General features: G+C 35.9%; 2 protein-coding genes across 3 annotated transcripts in view; both read left to right on the forward strand.

Annotated features, from left to right (window-relative positions):
• The first annotated feature begins 3,587 nt into the window (after positions 1-3,587).
• Positions 3,588-12,954, forward strand: LOC107654047 (phosphatidylcholine:ceramide cholinephosphotransferase 1-like). 2 transcript variants are annotated; one of them, XM_016440940.1, is made up of 6 exons: positions 3,588-4,385; positions 5,834-5,951; positions 9,164-9,317; positions 11,436-11,602; positions 11,695-11,890; positions 11,969-12,954. In XM_016440940.1, exons 1-5 carry the CDS (start codon positions 3,772-3,774, stop codon positions 11,866-11,868), a joined length of 1,227 nt encoding a protein of 408 aa, XP_016296426.1. In that variant the 5' UTR covers positions 3,588-3,771; the 3' UTR covers positions 11,869-11,890; positions 11,969-12,954. The 2 variants fall into 2 exon arrangements, with proteins under 2 accessions (XP_016296426.1, XP_016296425.1); XM_016440939.1 differs by having other exon boundaries at positions 11,695-12,954.
• Positions 12,955-15,893: 2,939 nt separating this feature from the next.
• asah2 (N-acylsphingosine amidohydrolase 2) overlaps positions 15,894-20,635 on the forward strand; it is an 11,941-nt gene continuing 7,199 nt past the window's right edge. The window contains exons 1-8 of the mRNA XM_016440814.1: positions 15,894-16,023; positions 16,343-16,452; positions 16,718-16,861; positions 18,603-18,779; positions 18,912-19,039; positions 19,504-19,581; positions 19,726-19,846; positions 20,171-20,296. Coding sequence (XP_016296300.1) covers positions 15,894-16,023; positions 16,343-16,452; positions 16,718-16,861; positions 18,603-18,779; positions 18,912-19,039; positions 19,504-19,581; positions 19,726-19,846; positions 20,171-20,296 — 1,014 coding nt within the window. The remainder of the gene's footprint in view (positions 16,024-16,342; positions 16,453-16,717; positions 16,862-18,602; positions 18,780-18,911; positions 19,040-19,503; positions 19,582-19,725; positions 19,847-20,170; positions 20,297-20,635) is intronic.

Here is a 20,635-nt window from a genome sequence, read left to right on the forward strand (position 1 = left end):
GGACACTCTCGTTACTACAAAGATTTGTTGGATTTGTATTATTAGAGCTTTCCGACTTGAGTTCACGTGCATTTTCTCAGTCGGGAAATTATTTTTCACGTACGGTGCCGGTGATTATGCTTCTTACGTCCGTTTCGGAGAACCAGAGGACAAATATTTCAATCGATCGCTCAGGCATGGCACCGAAATGAGGCACCGAAATCTGCGTTCTGATTCGGTTCTAGTACATACCGGTTACATGGGTACCGGTGCCATATTGGTACCAGGTTTCGGTACCCAACCCTACGCAGTATGTGTCGATTTTAAAGGCAAGCTCGAACAAACATACACAACAATGGCGGAGTATATGGTACTGTTGTTGCTGCTCAAGAGTTTGCTAGCGCTACTTCAGCAAAGTGTGTATTTACTTCACCAATATTACAACCAACAGTGGAGACGCATCATACACATCATGTAATCGTCATTTCCTTACAGGTACTGTTTACTAACAAGGTGACAGCGCCAACTATTGGCCTGGCATACGTAATACAGCGTTTTTGGCCGTTTTCGCGGGTATGTGTAAACGCGAATCGTTTTGAAAACATTGTCGTGTATACATGAAACTTTTTAAAAATGCAAGGGAAAAACTTTCCGTTTTTGACTACACCGTTGTCATGTAAACGTAGCCTTAAACAGACGATCCATTGACTATTGTTATTTTTAAACTAATGAAAAAGCTTGAAGACCCCTTTCATAGAGACTTAAGGTAGGTTTTTTTGACTCAAGCTGAACTCCCTGGCAACTGCATAGCAACATGCCCTGGAGTTTTACTTGGGCAAGCACTAGATAGAGTTTTGGTAAAGTTTTTCACAGGTTCAAAACGATCTTTATGTAGGGGTAACCAGTGAACTCATGGCAGACATCCTCACTAATGCAAACCAGATGTTGTCCGTGATAGATAGTTCCCTTCCCCCTACTGCTGTAATGTAAACAGTCCTGCCACACCCATGGAAACACTCAAGAGCTCCTGGAATTCTTGCAGTCAGACGATGCATGTGGTCCTGATCAGTGTGTTTCTGCTTCAGCTCGCAGCCATTCGGAGAACTAAATCTGCTTCTTTCTGTAAATAGAAGAAGATTAAATATAGCAGGCAGTTCTAGCGGTTCACTTTGCTGTGTTGACTGTATGGCTCCGATGTTGTGTAGTTTGGAAAAGTTTATTTTAAAGAGTTTCTACTGTGACTGGAAATTATGCTAAACTCTGAAGGAAAGTGAAACTGGTGAGTACAGTTGCACGTGCTTTTTAACAGTTGTCTTTTTTTGTCGTATCGCATATACCTCTGTGGACGTTGTTGCACTATTCGAACTGTTTTCATGCGTTTGCTATCATGTACTTGTAAAAACTAGTCAAAACACTTTTGACTGAATTTATTTATCATCTTCAAGATATTTAACGTCTAAAGGTTTATTCTCAGTTTTTTTTATGTATTTAGCATATAGTGATTGAAAACTGTATACTAGTTCATTTCTAATGCTAGATGCTGTAAGAACTAAAGATTTATTTTAAATGCTTGAAATTAGTTTTGTAGATTAATAGAATATGGTCATGCAGAATATGTGCTTTATAAGTACTAATAAACAGCCAATATGTTAATAATAGTGACAATTGGTCCCTATACTATAGTGTATTTTTGACAAAGAAAATCAAATCAAATTTTTTTACAAATTTTTACTAAATATAAGTGTAAAACACACCATTGTTACTTGAATGAAATGTTACATAAAATAAAATATTAAAAGGTCAACTTATTTTATTTCATATAGTTAACAAGATAACAATAAATATAAATAATTAAAAACTATACAGATATTTAAAAACAACAAAAACTAATAGAAGTTGCAACAACTTTAACTAAAATTAACATGAAAGCATAAAATATAAACAAAATCAAATTTAAAACATGAACAAAATCCAGGGCTCGACATTAACGCTTGTCACAAGAGGATTTTGTGAAGGGGCAAGTGAAAGAGAATTTTACTTGCCCGACCGGACAAGTAACCCATTTAAAACGTCATTAACAAACAATAACTAGTGCAGCGCCAAAACTTTGGCGACAATGATTCTGATTTTATTACTTTCAGTGTAAATGGTGACTGATAGCAGATAATGTATTGACAGTATCAAGGTCGCGTCAGTTGAGGCTCACGCAGCCTGTGTGACCCGCGGAGAAATCAGAACTAATAAGCGCAACAGCACAAAGAAACAAACACGAACAAACATACTGTAGTAGAAAAAAAAGATAAATATTCTATATAAAATAGGTAAGCAACATCACACGACCAAGAGTTATGTTTTTCCGACTATCAGCACGATTGCAAATGTGACATTTATTTGATGCGCATCCTCGAGCAACACATAATAGTGTTTCGTTACTGAATGATTTAGCATTTTTGAACGAATCGGGTGAGTCAATGATTCAGTGAGCCATTCATGAAGACAGTCACTTGCTTCATTTATTGAATGAATCAGCCATTTGAACGAATCTGTTGAATCAGTGACTCACTCGTTAAGACCTACCGCCACCTACTGGTACTTTGGTTTCATATTTAAAAGTATCATTGCATTTTTCCAACATTTCATATTTGTATGTTAAAAAAAGTAAAACATTAATCTTATAACATTATTTATGCATTTGCAATTTTACTGTGTAAATGCATTTATGGAACCTCTTATCTTCATGAAACAGTCTGAGTAAATACATCTAAATGGCACTTTCGATGCAGCTTCAGTGTTTCCTCTGCAGTGGAAAGATGGAGTTTGTTGATACTGATTTAATTTGAATGGTAACAGCCATACAGTGTCTTATTATTCTAACAATGTATGTACGTAAATGATGACACGTACATTCAATAAGGTCAGGAAAATATTGTCCTTCACAAAGTTAAAAAGTGTCCTAGAAATCAATTTAAGGCAAATATCACAAATATGCTGATTAAAGTAAGACCTGATAGAGCACTGATGAGACAATTGCTTCAGAATAAATTACATTTATGCCAAAAAAAAAGAAGCTTTTTTCCCCCAGACAAGTTACTTTTTTACTCGGGCAAGCGAATGTCTGATTTACTTGTCCGAAGGACAAGCGCATGTCAAGGTTTAATGTCGAGCCCTGAAAATCTATTATAGTGTCTCAATGATAAATTAAATTAATCTTAAATTGTGTGCATACGTGCTTTGTATGCCTTTGCAAACAGAATGTAGAGTGCTTTCTGAATCATGCACTTTTGTCTTTTCTGTTACAGTACAGACATCTATGAAGAGGCTGTAGTTGTGTGTCATATTTGGATTAAACGTCTGGAAATTGTGAGCCATTCCTCCCCAACGCCCTTCACATGTCATGAGCATGGCCAGAGAAGGACTTCGTGTTTCATAGCTACTTGTCCGAAGGACAAGCGCATGTCAAGGCTTAATGTCGAGCCCTGAAAATCTATTATAGTGTCTCAATGTCTTAAATTAATCTTAAATTGTGTGCATACGTGCTTTGTATGCCTTTGCAAACAGAATGTAGAGTGCTTTCTGAATCATGCACTTTTGTCTTTTCTGTTACAGTACAGACATCTATGAAGAGGCTGTAGTTGTGTGTCATATTTGGATTAAACGTCTGGAAATTGTGAGCCATTCCTCCCCAACGCCCTTCACATGTCATGAGCATGGCCAGAGAAGGACTTCGTGTTTCATAGCAGTGTGTGCCTATTCCGGATTCTCCATTACATTTCTACAAGCTCAAGGGCTGATATGAATAAAGTAGCATCGTGGTCAGAGGAGGAGGTCTCGCTCTGGCTGACCGATCAGGGCCTGCAGGAATACTCAGAACCATTGCGAAACTATGACGGACCGGCTTTGTTAAGTCTTACGACGGATGATTTCAAGAGGTCACCCCTCTCCAGGGTTATGTCAGACGGTGGTCGTCTGCTCCTGGAAAAGATTGAGACTCTTAAGATCGAGCATCATATCGACGTCCACAAGAATGGACATGCCAACGGGCACATGGTGTTGAATCATAACGGGAATGCTGGGAGTGCCGGAAAGGCTCACCGGAATGGCGTGGTGAATGGCTTCCACAAGGAACTGGTGCAGATTCCCATACCAGAGCCATCTTCTCCGCAGTTCCCTCCTGAGTGGGGAAAGACCGCCGTGGCTCTTGTCTATGCCTTATGCTGCTTCGTCTTAACCACCGTCATTATTTCTGTGGTCCATGAACGTGTGCCTCCTAAGGAGGCATCTCCACCGCTCCCTGACAAGTTCTTTGACTTTTTTGATAGAGTGGAGTGGGCATTCACTATATGCGAGATCAACGGAATGATTCTGATCGTCTTGTGGATTATACAGCTGAGTCTCTTAAAACATAAGTGAGTTTTCTAAGTAGCACACACTGTGTATGTGAATCATTTGAGAGTCTTGCATGAATGCTGTTTGTAGGTGATTCTCATAAATCCTGTAATGTCCCAGGCATATTTTACCACAAATTCAAAAGAAATACATAAGCTAATTTGCTTAAAGACAGTGAGGAGAATTTTTAGACTGACATTATTTTCATGACAATTAAGCATTTTAACTTTAATGAGAATAATATTTTATTGCATTAGAGTAATAAGTTGTGCTTAATTGTCACAGAATATTATTAAAATAATATATTATTCATGAAATTCAACAGTAATCAGAAGAAAATATAATTACATTTTTTGCATTGTAGTAATGGGAATAATTTACTGTATTAGAGTAATATGTTGTGCTTATTTGTCACATGATATTATTAAAATAATATATTATTCATGAAATTCAACAGTAATAAGAAGAAAATAAAAAAAAATTGCATTATAATAATGAGAATAATATTTATTGCATTACAGTAAAGCAAAAAATGTAAACGATGTGTTCTTCTGATTACTGTTATAGGAATAATGTATTATTTAAATTATATTTTTGTTACAGTTACTCACAATTTTTAACGCAAAAAAGTGATATTTTCTTCTGATTACTGTTTTATGAATAACATATTATTTAAATATTATTTTTATTACAGTTAAGTACAATTTTCATTACAATTATTATTAATCCAAGAAAATTGTAATTCATTACTGTAATAAATAGAATATTTTTTACAATATTTTTTGTGAATAAAATATTGTTTAAATTATATTTTCATAATTAACCACAATTTTCACTTAAATTATCAATACCGCAATGAAAGAAAATATAATTTTTGTTACTGTAATGCAAAAAAATTAAATGAAATTTAAAATTAATTTAAAAATTAAATTATATTTCAATTAAATTATATTTACTATATTTAATTATATTAAATAATATTTAAATAATTTTTTATGTCAGTTAAGCACAATTTTACTTATTACCGTAATGTAAGACAGTATTATTCTCATTACTGTAATGCAGGACAATTTTAAACGATATTTTGATCTCATTGCTGTAACATGAATTAAATATGAATAAAATATTTAAATGACGCTTGAGCATAATTTTCCCTCATATATCATTACCATAATGCAAAAACTTAGTCTCATTACTGTAATGGAATTTTTTTTTTTATTTAAATAAATATCTGTAAAGAATTTTTGTATTTCACTGTATGAATCATCATTGAGAATCATCATGTAAAATGTCTCCTTAATTGTCATGACTGTACCTTCAAAATTCAAAACCTTAATGAATAGACCAAGTCTAATTTCTTATCTATGTCTGTTAATTTTAGGGTGAAATGTAAAATGTGACTTGCTTGGACATTCGCTCTGGTAGTAGTGTGGTTAAAATATTTAACCACCACATCTTCCTTCCACAGATCAATTGTAGGTCGACGCTTCTTTTTCATAGTCGGGACACTCTACCTCTACAGGTGCATCACCATGTACATTACTACTCTTCCTGTGCCTGGCATGCACTTCAAATGCTCTCCTAAGGTAAAAACAACAAAATCTCACTTTCTTTCCCCATTACCATATTATTTTAGAACATTGTTAAAATTCATAATCAGCATAACTAACTTTGCAATGTTCGACATGTAGGCTTGTTGGCCAGTTAAAGGAATAGTTCACCCAAAATATTTAGAATACAGTGGAAGAGGATAGAGACTCCCTTTAAAGCTGTAAAAATAGAAGTGTTATTAAAAACTTGTTTGTGATTCGCATGTTCAGGCATAGACTATGTAATTGTCCTGGATACTGTACTTGTATAATGTTCCATTTTTGGGAAAGATTACAGAATGTTATTTGTTTATATGTGATGTATTGTTGGAAGTGTAGTGTAACAGGAGAGTTGAGGTGGCCATGTATGTTTTGAGCAGTTGATGTGAAGTATTTGTGAGTGTTCTATAAATGTCGTCAGAGCAGAGGTCACAAAGGGACATATTTCACATTGCACGGAGAAGCCGTTCATGGAAAATGTGCTATTTTCATCTGTTTTCCCTTCTATATGCTCTGGCAAACCATTTATATTGAGGAAGACATAGGGGGGTAGAGTGTCAGAAAGACGTTGACAGGATTTTTTAAATTTGCATTACTTTTATGGGATCTGCCAACCCCATCTCATGAGAAAAAGTAACCACCAAGGTGGTGATTTTGTATGAATTTCTTCAGTGGGATTCATATGGAAATTTACATTTTTTTAGGAAAAAACTTAAGCATGGAGGTCCACCCCTAAACCCAAATATTGTTTTTCTAATTACTGTTATATGAATAATATGTTCATATATGTGACCCTGGACCACAAAACCAGTCATAAGGGTCCATTTTTTTAAATTGAGATGTATAGACCATCTCAAAGCTGAATAAATAAGCTTTCCATTGATGTATGGTTTGTTAGGAATAAATATAAACTATATTTTTATGATAATTTCACTAGGACAATTTCAGCACGATTTCAACAAAACGATCATTAATCCAACAAAATATTATTCTCATTATTCTAATGCAAAAAATGTAAATGATATTTTCTTATGTTTACTGATTTTATGAATAAAATATTGTTGAAATACTATTTTCATAACAATTAAGCACAAATTTTACGGTATGGGTGGTGAACGAATGAATGAAACGCATTTGTCTGTGTTTCACTCCGTCTCGAATTGCGCTCGCGGAAAGCGCTTGAGTCTCTTCCGCGGCTCGGTAGGCTTTCAACTAGTTTTTTTAGTCTCGAGCAAGAGTGTACGACATTCACATTACATGATTTGACTGATTTTTATGTAGAAAGGCCGACAGCGCACCGCATTAAAATAAATGATCATTCATGATTTCATAACCGCTAGCCAAATTAAAAAACAAAACTAAAATTAAATCATCTTTGAGAGCTGTTTATATGTGATGTAAATCCCTCAGAAATACGCAATGGGCTCAGATTGGTTAGCTAGCCCAGTGTGTTGTGATTGGCTAAACCGCATCTAGTGCGCGTCTAAATGTCCCGCCCCTCACCTCAGTGGCATGTGCTCCGGTTGTATTGTAAACAATGACGTCGTTAGTATTGCTTATCATTTTGAACCAGAATGAGACCCAGAGAATATTAGTGAACATGATCGCGCAGAACCTGTGCAAGCACGACTCTTACAGGACGTTTCAGAATGGCATGTTTTTTTGTTTGCTGTTGTCTCATACTTTTAGATACACTGTTGTTTGTAAATGCTACTGCTTCTTTTAGCTTCTAATATACGGTTTCATCCTGATTAAAGCTTTAATACAGCAGAATACATGATTGTGTTGTAACATTTTTGTAACAGTAAGTTACAGTAAGTGTTTGCCAGCAAGTATTGCTCTCTACCACAGCAACCGGGTGCACGTCTATGTTTAATGCTTCAAAAAATATCTGTCTATACACATAAATTGTATTTGGAACACAGTTCATTGAAGGAGCTGACAAGCTGACGATCTGAATGAGAGAGAGATTCAGAACAGAGCGTGTGTAGAGCAGGGGATGCGAGGAACAGGATTAAGAACCGTTGCTTTAGAACATTGATTTTGAAACTTGTGAATCAATTAGAATCGTTAAAAGACAGAATCACGATTCATAGATTTTTTTCGCGCACCACTAGTTTTGACGGCATGGCAACAACTCTTCCTCTTCTCTAAAGCTGCGCAACATGGCCCTGCCCCCTTTATTGCATGTTTCCGGTGGCGGGGTTTATGTAAATTTCAGGGTTTGCGATGTCACCAACCCGGGAAGTATCTCGTTGTAGTCCCTACGAGCCGTAACTGTAGGCATTAAACTGCCAGAATTTTAAAAGACAATAGCTCCGTTTGCATTGAACTTTCAGCTTTGCAGATATTGTTTATGCTCAAACAGCAACATTACACACTAACTAACGTAAAAAAAGTGAAATCACAATCAACCACCCCTTTAACTCAAAATTGTGTTGCATAGTTTAAGGGTTAAATAAGAAAATAAGGGAAGTAAATGTCAAATAGTGAAAACTTTTGAAAATGTGTAATTTTCTTCATAGAAAAGAATAGGGAACTATTTTCCCCATCAGTGGCCCTCTTTCCGGACTGCATGAATCTTAAGACAAAATCTGCACGTACCGGAAAAATGAGCAATATTATTGTGAAATTAAATGATTGTTTAGAGAGTAACTAACTAGTTTTTCTCTAGTGTTACCATGCTGACAGTCCACTGGTGATCCTTTCACGACTGTGCGTGTGTGTGTGTGTGTGTGTGTGTGTGTGTGTGTGTGTGCGTGGGCGTGTGTGTGTGTGTGTGCGTGTGCGTGTGCGTGTGCGCGTGTGCGTGTGCGTGTGCGAGAGAGAGAGAGAGAGACTCAATATGGTCGATGAGATGCTGTGAACACACACACTAGCTACACAAGGCAGGAAATCCACACCACGGGACCTGCAGGAAACACATATTATCAAGCCCAGCAACTCTTTCACTCTTGTTAGAACCTGCCTTCCTGTTAAATGCAGTTGCTGAAAGAAAGCCCAGACAAAAACAACCAAGAACTTTGTTTTCTGGGAGCCATTTTTTGCTTTTATGTTGAGTCTCAAAGGGCTTATTTGTTGATGTATGCTCTCGACATGAACACATGCTGAGTTTGTAGAAACAAAATGGGACAAGCAGTGTATGAACAGGTTTTAAGGAATTATAGGAGAATGTCATGATGCTAATGCTTGTTTGTTGTTTCTGGCAGCTGTATGGTGACTGGGAATCTCAGATGCGGCGGGTGATGAAAATGATCGCAGGAGGAGGTCTGACCATCACAGGCTCTCATAACATGTGTGGAGACTACTTGTACAGCGGCCACACAGTCATGCTCACCCTCACTTATCTCTTCACAAAGGAGTGTGAGTAACTCACACTGATTTGAGACAACACCGTCCCCTAGCGGACAGTTGAAACACACGTTTTGATTATGCAGTGGTACCAAAAAGTATTTGGATATGGAGATGCACTTAAAAGTGTAAGAATTTTATTGCTTTAGATGATTGTGATTTTTGCATTCCTGGGTCTGTTTGGATCAGGTGGATCGAAAGCTTAAAAAAAGTAAAAACGTAACATTTGTCAACCAAAACTATATTTTATATGATCAATATTTCCTCACAGATGAGTGATTATGCAAATATAGCGATGTTTGTATTGTTACTGTGCTATTACCATGTTGTTACTAAATTTTCACCTTTTTATTATCAAACAAATTAAAATGTTAAAATTTTACATGAACTACAGGAAACCCACTCTAAAAAAAATTAAGTCTACACCAATAGCCTCGTGGTTAGTGCGCCGATCGGGTGTGCCTCACACGTCCTGAAAAGTGAAGCTGTGGGCTCTTTGATCGCCCCCTGGTGGCTGGCTGCAGTACAGGTCATAAACCCCGCCCTCTCTAACAAATGGGACTTGAGTCAAAATAAAAAAATAAATTACATTTCCAATACAATTTTCCGAAAGATGGTTTTTGTCATTTAAGGTAGTTGTTATCACGCTGATATATGTTCAATTGTGCGTTTTTGTGATAAGTTTGATTTTAGCTAGTAATTTGATGCTATAAAAACGGGGGCGTGTCATTATGGTTGATTGGGTCTGCGGGAGTTTGATACCGTGGCTCCACCTCACGACACTACTGCGCCGACTCTAGCTCCAAACGAATCTCTACTGCGCAGACTCTGGCTCCAAACTTCACTTTTCTATAGTGGAAGGAAGTGGAGACACATTGTCCATCTTTTTTTTACAGTCTATGGTGCTGATATATAGCACAACTGTGATCGGGGCGACCTGAGTTCGATTCCCGTCTTGAGGTCCTTTGCCAATCCCGCTCCCCTCTCTCCATCCAATGCTTTCCTGTCTACTCTCTACTGTACTGTGCATTAAAGGCATAAAAGCCCATAAATATAACTTAAAAAAAGAAAAAAAAATGAAATTTTATTTGAATATATAATGCAAAATTTATAAGAACACATAATTTGAGAATTATTTGTTTATGTGTATTCATTCCATTGAAATCAATGGATTTGAATATCTTTGAACTTATACTGTATATATCATGATATTCAAAATATGTATCAAAAATACATTTATGAAACCTACATATTCCTCTTCTAACAAAACAACATACATATTACTCTAGAATGTTTTCAGACAATATATATTCATTGTACTTGCATGAAGTTTCACTTTTTCATCCATTTTTCATGCTACGGTGGTTCAGTAGGGGTCAGTGGATCACAAGAAGTTCATATTCATGTTTATTAACAATATTCAGTCCCAAAAGTGTGTGATATATGGGAAAGAGGTTACATATATTTTATTGAGCATTACATTCATTTTTTTTGAGACACTGTAAACATTCCAAAAGATTTGTATTTTGATAGTCTTGGCTCATTTGCAAAGTTTATTTCCTGTGCTAAAAATGATTAATTGTGTACAAGTTACTGTATGTATCGCTTCCATTTCTTTTCTGTATCTAAACTTGTAATCGTTTACTATTTTAAGGCATTACAGCATTGATAGTTTGGGCAAAAATGTGCTGAAATGTTCAGTGCAAAAAATCTTAATGGTCCTCAAAATACCTTTTGAGACGACTTTATGTAAGTTTTGCTTGCTGTTAGTAGATTTTTGTCTTATTTCAGGGGTCGGCAACCTGTGACACACATGACAACATTGGCACGCAGAGGGAAAATCATGCATGTGAGCAATAGGGAAAACTGCATTCCAACATACATTTGAACTTAATCGTTCCTCATAGGAGGTATAAATACTATGCGTGAGAATTAACCTGCGCTAATCTACAGATGCGCGTGTCTCCGGCAAACCATTCGCATGACCACTGTGCATCCGAGGTGCAGATTTCAGTGGTTAACCAGAACATTTGCCCAAAAGGTTGCCGACCCTTGCCTTATTTCATTGGTTATCTATTAGGTAGCTTATGTTCTACATTATAAGACCCCTGATTTTCTTGCTCCTCACAGATTCTCCTAGAAGGTTCTGGTGGTACCACTGGGGCTGCTGGGCTTTTTGTGCAATAGGAGTGTTTTGCATCCTTCTTGCTCATGACCACTACACGATTGATGTCGCCGTGGCCTACTTCATCACCACACGTCTCTTCTGGTGGTATCACACAATGGCCAACCAACAAGTACGTCTGTCTGTTTTGCTCAAATTTCCATTCAGATTTCTGTCAACCTATTTATGGTTTATTTGAAACTTCTACATCTGTATCTTTTCTAGGCTCTCAAAGAGACATCCCAGACCAACTTTTTCACCCACGTATGGTGGTACCGATTTTTCCGGTACCTGGAAAACAACGTTCTCGCCGTCGTCCCCCGCAGCTACCAGAAGCCCTTCTCATGGCGATCGCTGCATTGGGGCCCCGTGAAGTACACGCGGATAGACTCAGATTGACTAATGTGCAAATGCTACATTTGGAAGTTGGTCTCCAAAATATGTGCCCAAAGTGCCGGAAGTTGTAGCTGATCCCTTTAATGAACACAACCAGTCATCCAAAGCATCTCATTCCTCTGTGATGTCCTCACAGGATTGGTTTTGGATGTAAAACTTAGCACATATAGGGCTGAAAACAATAATGGCTTTAGGAGAAACCATTGTCAGTGATTTTCTTCTCTCCAAATTGTGTTATTGGGCTTGCGTTGGCCCGTAGCATCATCCTGAATTTCACCAAAAACAAATCACAAAAGACGAGCCAGCAAACTAAATGCCAAGTTATTTATTTGTATCTTCAGTGCCTCGTTTACAGGCACAAAGCCATCTTTTCACGCTATTTTTTGTTAACTCGAGTAAGCAATTTGACAAACTGTAAATAGTGCATTTTTGCATTTACAGCCTTACATTTTTCTAGTCGTCTGCTAAACAACACATGCTGTCGGAGAAGGTTTATATGAATATATTTGTTATTTTTTTGAACTAATTCTTTACATCGAGAGCTACGGAAGATGTTTATCGTTTGGATAATCTAATGTTCCTCAGTGCCTTAATAGTTCATTGCGAACAGTGGTCTGACAGTCAACTGTAGTAATGTTTTTATGTTTATTCAAAGACAATTTCAGTGTTTTGAACCACATATGCTTGAAACAGAACTCACCTCGTCGCTCGAATGTAACAATACTGTTCGTTTTGAAAGTGTATTTCCATGACCGTGTCAGCAAAGCTAATTCATTTCTCCGATGCTGTTTTCGGAATGTATTTATTTATGTCTTTGTTCTGCTATATTTCGTTTTTGTCTTTGGAATCTTTTTTGGCACGTTGTTTGTCTTTCTGACAGCTGGTGCTTTATGGCTCTGACTGAAATCCGGGTCTCTGGGGTGTTCAGTTCTGGGTTTGACTGACAAAATGATGTGAACCAATCCATCCTTTCCATGAGCCAGAACAGATGATCTGCCCCGTTGACCATTCAATACGACAAGCTGCTATATTGTGATGTAATAGTAGGAGGTGTTCGTCCATTGACAAAGAAATAAATTACAAAATATCAGCACAAAACAGCTTTGCTTCATTATTTGATTCTTTTTTTTTTAGTGACAGTGTCCATATAGACAGTCTGATTTATCAGTATTTGTAATGATATAAAAATAAGTTTTAAAAATGTAAAGGCTTTTTTAATTATTTTGGTAGACAAATACTGTATATCAATTCCTTTATTTATACTTTATTTTAAAGGGGTCCTATTATGCTTTTTCACTTTTTCAACTTTAGTTAGTTTGTAATGTTGCTGTTTGAGCATAAAAAGGATCTGCAATGTTACAAAGCTCAAAGTCCACTTCAAAAGGAGATATTTTATTTAACAGAAAACGCTTTTCAAAAGCTACAACGAACGACTCGTTTGGACTACAACGCATATTTTCCGGGATTTGTGATATCACAAATATCGACAAATGGGACGAGACCTGGTTGAGCTGCACTAGAGAAGGCAACGAGTGCTATATGTCGGAGACACGCTAGCTTTCCCAAGTATGTGAAAAATAATGTGTTTTTCAAACAACCTAGTATGAGAGCCTGTACAGAACTAGGTACACCCCCAAAACAAAATCAAGACTTTGTAAAAGAGCATAATAGGACCCCTTTAAGGTGTCTTTGTTACAGTGTAATTATACATTTACAGTACATACAGTGTAATATACATACTTTAGGGTTGGATTTTGGGTTTGATTTAGAGGTAGTTGCATGTAATTATGCATAATTGCTTTAGTAAGCAGCGTTGCAGGTTTGCACGCATTAAAAGTAACACAAGTTACGTAATCAGATTATTTTTTCCAAGTAACTAGTTGTCACGGTTCACACACACGAGGAACACGGGAACGAAGGAGCGAGGAGACATGGAGTAAAGTAACTAAGAAGGGTTTATTGAACAAAGGCTTGGGACCACAGGACTCGACACATCAGGATGACAGAATGACGTTTAACGACTGACAAAGGACAAGAACTAGAACACACTTTAAATACACAGGAACTGATGAGGGGAAGACAAGGGACACCTGGAACTAATGACAATTAACATTGGAAACACCTGGGAACAATGAACTCAAAACACGAGACAGAGAAACTGGATGATGGAGCACATAGGGAGCAAAGACACACACAAAACCTGGCCCAGAGCCTGACACTAGTAAAGTAACACTACTTAATTGAGTTATTTTTCAAATAAGTAATGCCAGTCACTTTTTTTTCCCATTTATTAAGTGCAGAGATGTTGTGTGCCCCGTGTGATCATGATGTTACTGTAGTTTTAGATTAAATGTGAACATTAATTTACTCATTTGTACTCATCTCAACGTCAGTATTCCAGTAACTTCAGTATTTAGAGGTTTTTTTTTTACATTTCCTTCAGCCTGAGGCTTATTCATTTCACCAATTTTGGTGTGAAAGGGCTTTTACATTTGCCAAAAATATAACTTTTTTCTTTTTTTATATTAAAAACAAGCAACCCCAATGCCAGATAAGAAAGTAAAAAAAAAAAAAAAAAAACACAAAAGTAACTACGTAATGAAATTAGTTACATTTTTAGGGAGTATACACATGATGGAAAGCATAGCTTAACACAGGACAAGAAAGGACTATTATGGATATTTAGTCATAACTACACCATTTTACCCACAGCAATAATACATTTTATTTGTTTTATTTTCTGCATCCCACTTTGAATCTTCTCGATTGAAGTATTTCATAGCTTGGAAGAAATCTAAGCATTCAGCATTTTTGTACTGCATACATGTATCAATTTTTTTTTTTTTTAGAAATTTACTCAACATCTGCATTTATTTTGTTACATTTATTATTAACTGAAAATTCTCTCTGGTTAAAATTAATATCTTGATATGGTCTGCGGTATCTCAAATGTTATGCAACTAATCTAATCTAATCTGAGAGTTTGGTTTCACACTGTCAACATGAAATATGGCTATAAACAGTGCAGAGAATATTACCTTTGTCCTTGTGCTGTATACACTATAAGTGTGCACTTGTTCCACACTTGATTTGCTTTTCAAAATCTACACTGTTCAGTGAATTTGAGAGCAGAGTAAAACATGTAAGTACTTTTCCCATTTATTATATAAATCAGGAAAATGTTTCGCCTGTTTGATATTATGTTTCATATTATGTTTTCCTTTCCAGAATAAGATCATTTAAACAGAATAAGAGGGATCATAAAAATTGCATGTTATTTTTTATTTTAGTGCTGTAGTGAATAAGCAGTTTGACATAAAGATGTTTACATAAAGTCCAAAAAAAAACAACAACAACTGAATTTACACAAATATACCAGTTTAAAAGTTTACATACTCTTGAATGTTAATGCGGTGTGTTGTTGCATATTCTGCAAGGGGTATGTAAACTTATGAGCATCATAAGTCAAAATCATACAAGTTCAAATTAATATTTTTATTTAGCAATGGTGTGTGAAATTGATCAAAATTGGCTGTAATGACTTTATTAAAAAAATTTAATTTCAAATAAATGCTGATCTTTTGAGCTTTGTATTAAAAAAAAAAATCCTGAAAACAAGTATGAATGTTTCCCTAAAAATATGAAGCAGCACAACTGTTTTTGATATTGATAACAAGAAGGAATGCTACTTTAGCAGCAAATCAGCATATTTGAATGATTTCGGAACCCTGAAGCCTGGAATAATGGCTGCTGAAAATTCAGCTGTTCCATCACAGGAATAAATTGCATTTAAAAAATATATTAAAATAGAAAAAACTTATTTTAAATGATAAAATATTAGAATAAAAATATATCAACCCCAAACATTTGAAGTGTAGTGTTATTATGTTTAGCAACATAGAAATATGGATTCATGCTTCAAACTTCAGACACAGTTGTTTAGTGTGTTACATGTGTTTATATTTTGTATGACAAGCATGTGCTCTGTGTGTGTGTGTGTGTGTGTGTGTGTGTCTCAGTGAAGGGTGATGGCGCGTAAGACTGAGTGCTGTCGGCTCAATGGTCTGGAGATCTCCCTCATAGTTCTCTTCCTTTTGATGACAGCGGTCTCAGTGGGGTTAATAACAGTCCTGGCCCTCAAACTGGATTCAGAAAAACGTAATTCTGAACTGTTCACATGGTTTAATTACAAGAAAAATACAGCTTGTAAAAACTAAAATGTATTTGTCTTAAGCAATATTTTTTTGAAGTTACACATTGTAAGACCTAGGAAAAAGATATGATTTTATATTCATATATTTCATATTTAGAAATATTTTTAGTTTTTTAAATTAGGGGGGAGTGCAGAAAATATTTGATGTAGGATTTACTTTGAAACATTTTTTTACTCCGACTTTTGAATCTCAATGTAATTTTTTCCATTCATAAGCTTATTGAAGATTCATATGGTGTCTGGTTTGAATTATTTGTGCACCAGAGGAAGTGACTCCAGAGGAGCCGAGCCCATCAGTGGATCCTCCAGAGAACCTTTATCTGATTGGTGTGGGTCGAGCTGACTGTACCGGGCCTGTGGCCGATCTGCCCATGGTCGGTTTAATTTATCTCAATCTCTTTCTGTTCAGTTTATTTCTTAGATTTTGATCATTTGATTTTACTCTGACTATTTCCAGCTGTTCTGTTTGATTATTGGTGAGGCCTTATAGCTGGAAGTTGATATTCATCAGTTGTTAGCGACTGATAATGTTTATGACTGTGCACTGATCAGATGTGACGATAAAGGACAGATATCAATGTCAAAGACTAAGTTAAGATTCTTGTGAATGGTGATTTTGTTTTTTTGTTTGTTGAAAAGATGGGTTACGCTAATACTGAGCAGACGGTGAGAGGGATCCATACACGTCTGTTCAGCCGAGCCTTCATCGTGGACGATGGCAGTAAAAGAGTGGTGTTCATCACTGCAGACATTGGCATGGTCTCTCAGAGACTGAGGCTAGAGGTATAGCACACACACATTATTCCGGGTTTCTTCTTCTGTAGTCATAAGAAAAGTTTACATTAAGCACTTCTCTTATAATTAGCATGTGTGTCATTGACAATGGTCATTATATATATACAGTATATTATATATATGTGTGACCCTGGAGCACAAAACCAGTCATAAGGGTCAATTTTCGGAATTTGAGATTTATACATCATCTGAAAGCTGGAGAAATAAGCTTTCCATTGATGTATGGTTTGTTAGGATAGGACAATATTTGGCAGAGATACAACTATTTGAAAATCTGGAATCTGAGGGTGCAAAAAAATCAAAATATTGAGAAAATCGCCTTTAAAGTTGTCCAAATGAAGTTCTTAGCAATGCATATTACTAATCAAAAATTCAGTTTTAATATATTTACAGTAGGGAATTTACAAAATATCTTCATGGAACATGATCTTTACTTAATATCCTAATGATTTTTGGCATAAAAGAAAAATCTATATTGACCCATACAATGTATTTTTGGCTATTGCTACAAATATACCCCAGCGACTTAAAGGTGCTGTATGTAAGTTTTTGACTATACTAAAGCATAAAAATACCATAATATGTTTGCAGATATGTAAGAAACATGCTAAGTTAACATACTTGTTTATCTGAAGAACAATGCTACAGTCAGTTATTCTCCTTTGAAAATATGCGTTCTGTGCCGGAATGTCGGTCTCTGTTTTGGTTTGTGAAACCCGCCCACTGCCAGTTTACCCAATTGTATTTCAGGACTCCGGGTTGCCAGTTGGCAGAAAACACAGCATATTTCATTTCATTCATCGTCAAGTGCGCTGGTTCCTGTTGGTGTCATCCATCTGGCAACCTGTGTGTGCGTCAAGTCTGAGGAAGAGGGTCCGGGTGAAAAATCCCTCTCCAATATTTTGAATTTGGATTGCAATACCTAGTTCAACCACTCGGTGTCAATCCTACATACAGCACCTTTTGTCAGTGACCCGGTGAAGGAAAATTGCTAGTAAATTTCACAAATACAAAGAACACGTTTAATAATAATGATAATAATAATAATAATTATTATTATTATTTGAATATATAGTACTAGAAATTCTGAATATATAGTACTAGATTGTTATTAAAAAGCTCTTTATTAAGTGTTTAAGTAGTTTGGTACTACTTTTTGTATTATTTATGAGTTGACAATTCTATTACACTTTTCTATATTCTACAAAAGCTTTTCAAAATGTTTTTACTCTTTGCACTTTGAAAAATATTTTTGATTTTTTTTTTTAATTAAATATTATAATAAAGCTGTCAGGATTTTGTATTGTTATTATTATTATTTTATTTCATTATGTTACACCAACTGACATTTTTTTGGGAATGATTCAATCAAATTTCTAGTACAGAACTGTATAAAATGTCGAATTTAAAAAATCGGAGAAACTAAAATTAATACAAAGATCTTGCATATCTAATAATCTGACTCATGTTTCAAACTAGATTTTCTCCTTATGATCATTTCTGGCATATTTTTACTTGTTAGTGACTGTGTTTACATGCCGTTTTATTGTGATTTTCAAATCAGCATGTGCCACAAATTTTACTATTATGATTCCTATGATTATGAGCTTTAATCACATCAGTTTGATCGTGTTTACACGAGGTAAAGTTTAATCGCAATATTTCCCAAATCTCATTAGAATTGCACTATGAGGGTGAATTTAAATATCATCGTCCCAAACCATTTTAGGTTCTGCAAGAGCTTAAGGCGAAATACGGAGACCTGTACAGACAGGACAATGTGGTCATGAGTGGCACACACACACATGCAGGCGTGGGTGGCTATTTCCAGTACACCCTCTTTATGATCACCAGTAAAGGCTACATTAAGCCGTCTATACAAGCCATCGTCAGTGGAATAGTCAAGGTATGCTTTACTGGCCTGCTCTCATTTGAAATGCATTTCTGATATGTTAACATATAAATGTGTACCCTTTGAATTAGTTCATGTAAATGCCTTCAGCATGTCATTGATAATATTTTCCATCCTCTGCATCAGAGCATTGATCTAGCTCACAGGAATTTGAGACCTGGACGAATTTTTATAAATAAAGGACAACTAGTCGACAGCAACTTGAACAGAAGCCCACATTCATACATGAACAACCCTGAGGAGGAGAGAAACAGGTTTGTTTGTTTGCTGATGTGCTCATATTGATCCAGCTGCAGTTTAAAGTAACCCAGCTTTTATTATTAAAGGGATAGTCCACCCCAAAATAAAAAGGCCTCATGTTTCTATCTTCTGTAGAACACAAAGCAAGATATTCTGAAGAGTGTTAGTAACCAAACCACTTTGGGTCCCATTGACTTCCATAGTATTTTTTATTCATGCTATGTAAGTCAATGGGACACAAAACCATATGGTTACCAACATTCTTCAAAATCTCTTCTTTTGTGTTCCACAGAAGAAAGTCAGTCATACAGGTTTGGTACGACAAAGGGAAGTAAATGGAAAGAACTGTCATTTTTTAGGTGAACATTTATGCATTTGCAGTTTTGTCTCAAAGTTGTTTTACAGTGACAAACATCCCCTACCATCAATACAGCTGTAAGTCACAACACATTCATTTCTGACTCTGTTTCCAACCCAGATATGAATTCAACACAGACAAGCAGATTGTCATCATGAAATTCACAGATCTGGATGGGGATGGTATGGGCTTGCTCAGGTATAATATAGCATTTACTTTGGAAAGTCTTACGTTTCAGTGCAAACATAGCAAGATCGTATGGTCTTCAAGGTAATTGACTTCACTAAATACATTTATAATAAATGCAATGCATTCATTTATTGGCTATGTACCTGTCCTCAGCTGGTTTGCTGTTCATCCCGTCAGTATGAATAACACCAATCGCATGGTGAGCTCGGACAACCTTGGCTACGCCTCCTATGGCTTCGAGCAAGAGAAAAACATTGGCTTTCTACCCGGTGAGGTAAAAGGTCAACCTTTTAATTACAGCTTTCCCTCTGAGCCCCATCTTCAAGGTTAATTAATTGTCTTTATTAGTTGTAATCTACTTGAAGAGTTCACAAGGGCATTTTGCCGTTCAATAAAGCCAATAAATGCTCTAAACACAGAGGAGGTTTACTGGAGATGTTAATTAATACTGTTATTATGCAAGATCTGTTTGTCCTATACATCAAACAGAAGATAACATTTCTGTTGCTTATGTCGGCAGTTATCTTTAATGGACTTTTTGACTCAGGGACAGAATGAAAAGCTCCGCACTAATGCATCACACTCTGTGTACCTCCAGGGTCCTTTTGTAGCCGGCTTTTCCTCCAGTAATCTTGGAGATTCATCTCCCAACATTCTCGGCCCCGTCTGTGTGAACACAGGCGAGAAGTGTGACTACCTTAACAGCTCCTGTCCCATCGGTGGAGTGAGTTATTATTATAAACATGCTGTATATTAACAGGATTGTTCACAATTTACTATAGACTTGTACTAAGAATACCTTTAATTTACTATTTAATTTTTACACACAATATGTGGGGTATTAAGGACACGATATGTAAAATGTATACATATATATAGATATATATTAGTGCTGTCAAACGATTCATCGCGATTAATCGCATCCAAAATTAAAGTTTTTGTTTACATAATATATGTGCGTGTACTGTGTATATTTATTATGCATATATAAAGACACACACATACAGCATATAGTTTGGAAAATATTTACATGTATATATTTATATTCATATAAATTATATCA

The sequence above is a fragment of the Sinocyclocheilus anshuiensis genome, unplaced genomic scaffold, assembly GCF_001515605.1.
Source record: "Sinocyclocheilus anshuiensis isolate Anshui unplaced genomic scaffold, SAMN03320099.WGS_v1.1 scaffold454, whole genome shotgun sequence".
NCBI lineage: Eukaryota > Metazoa > Chordata > Actinopteri > Cypriniformes > Cyprinidae > Sinocyclocheilus > Sinocyclocheilus anshuiensis.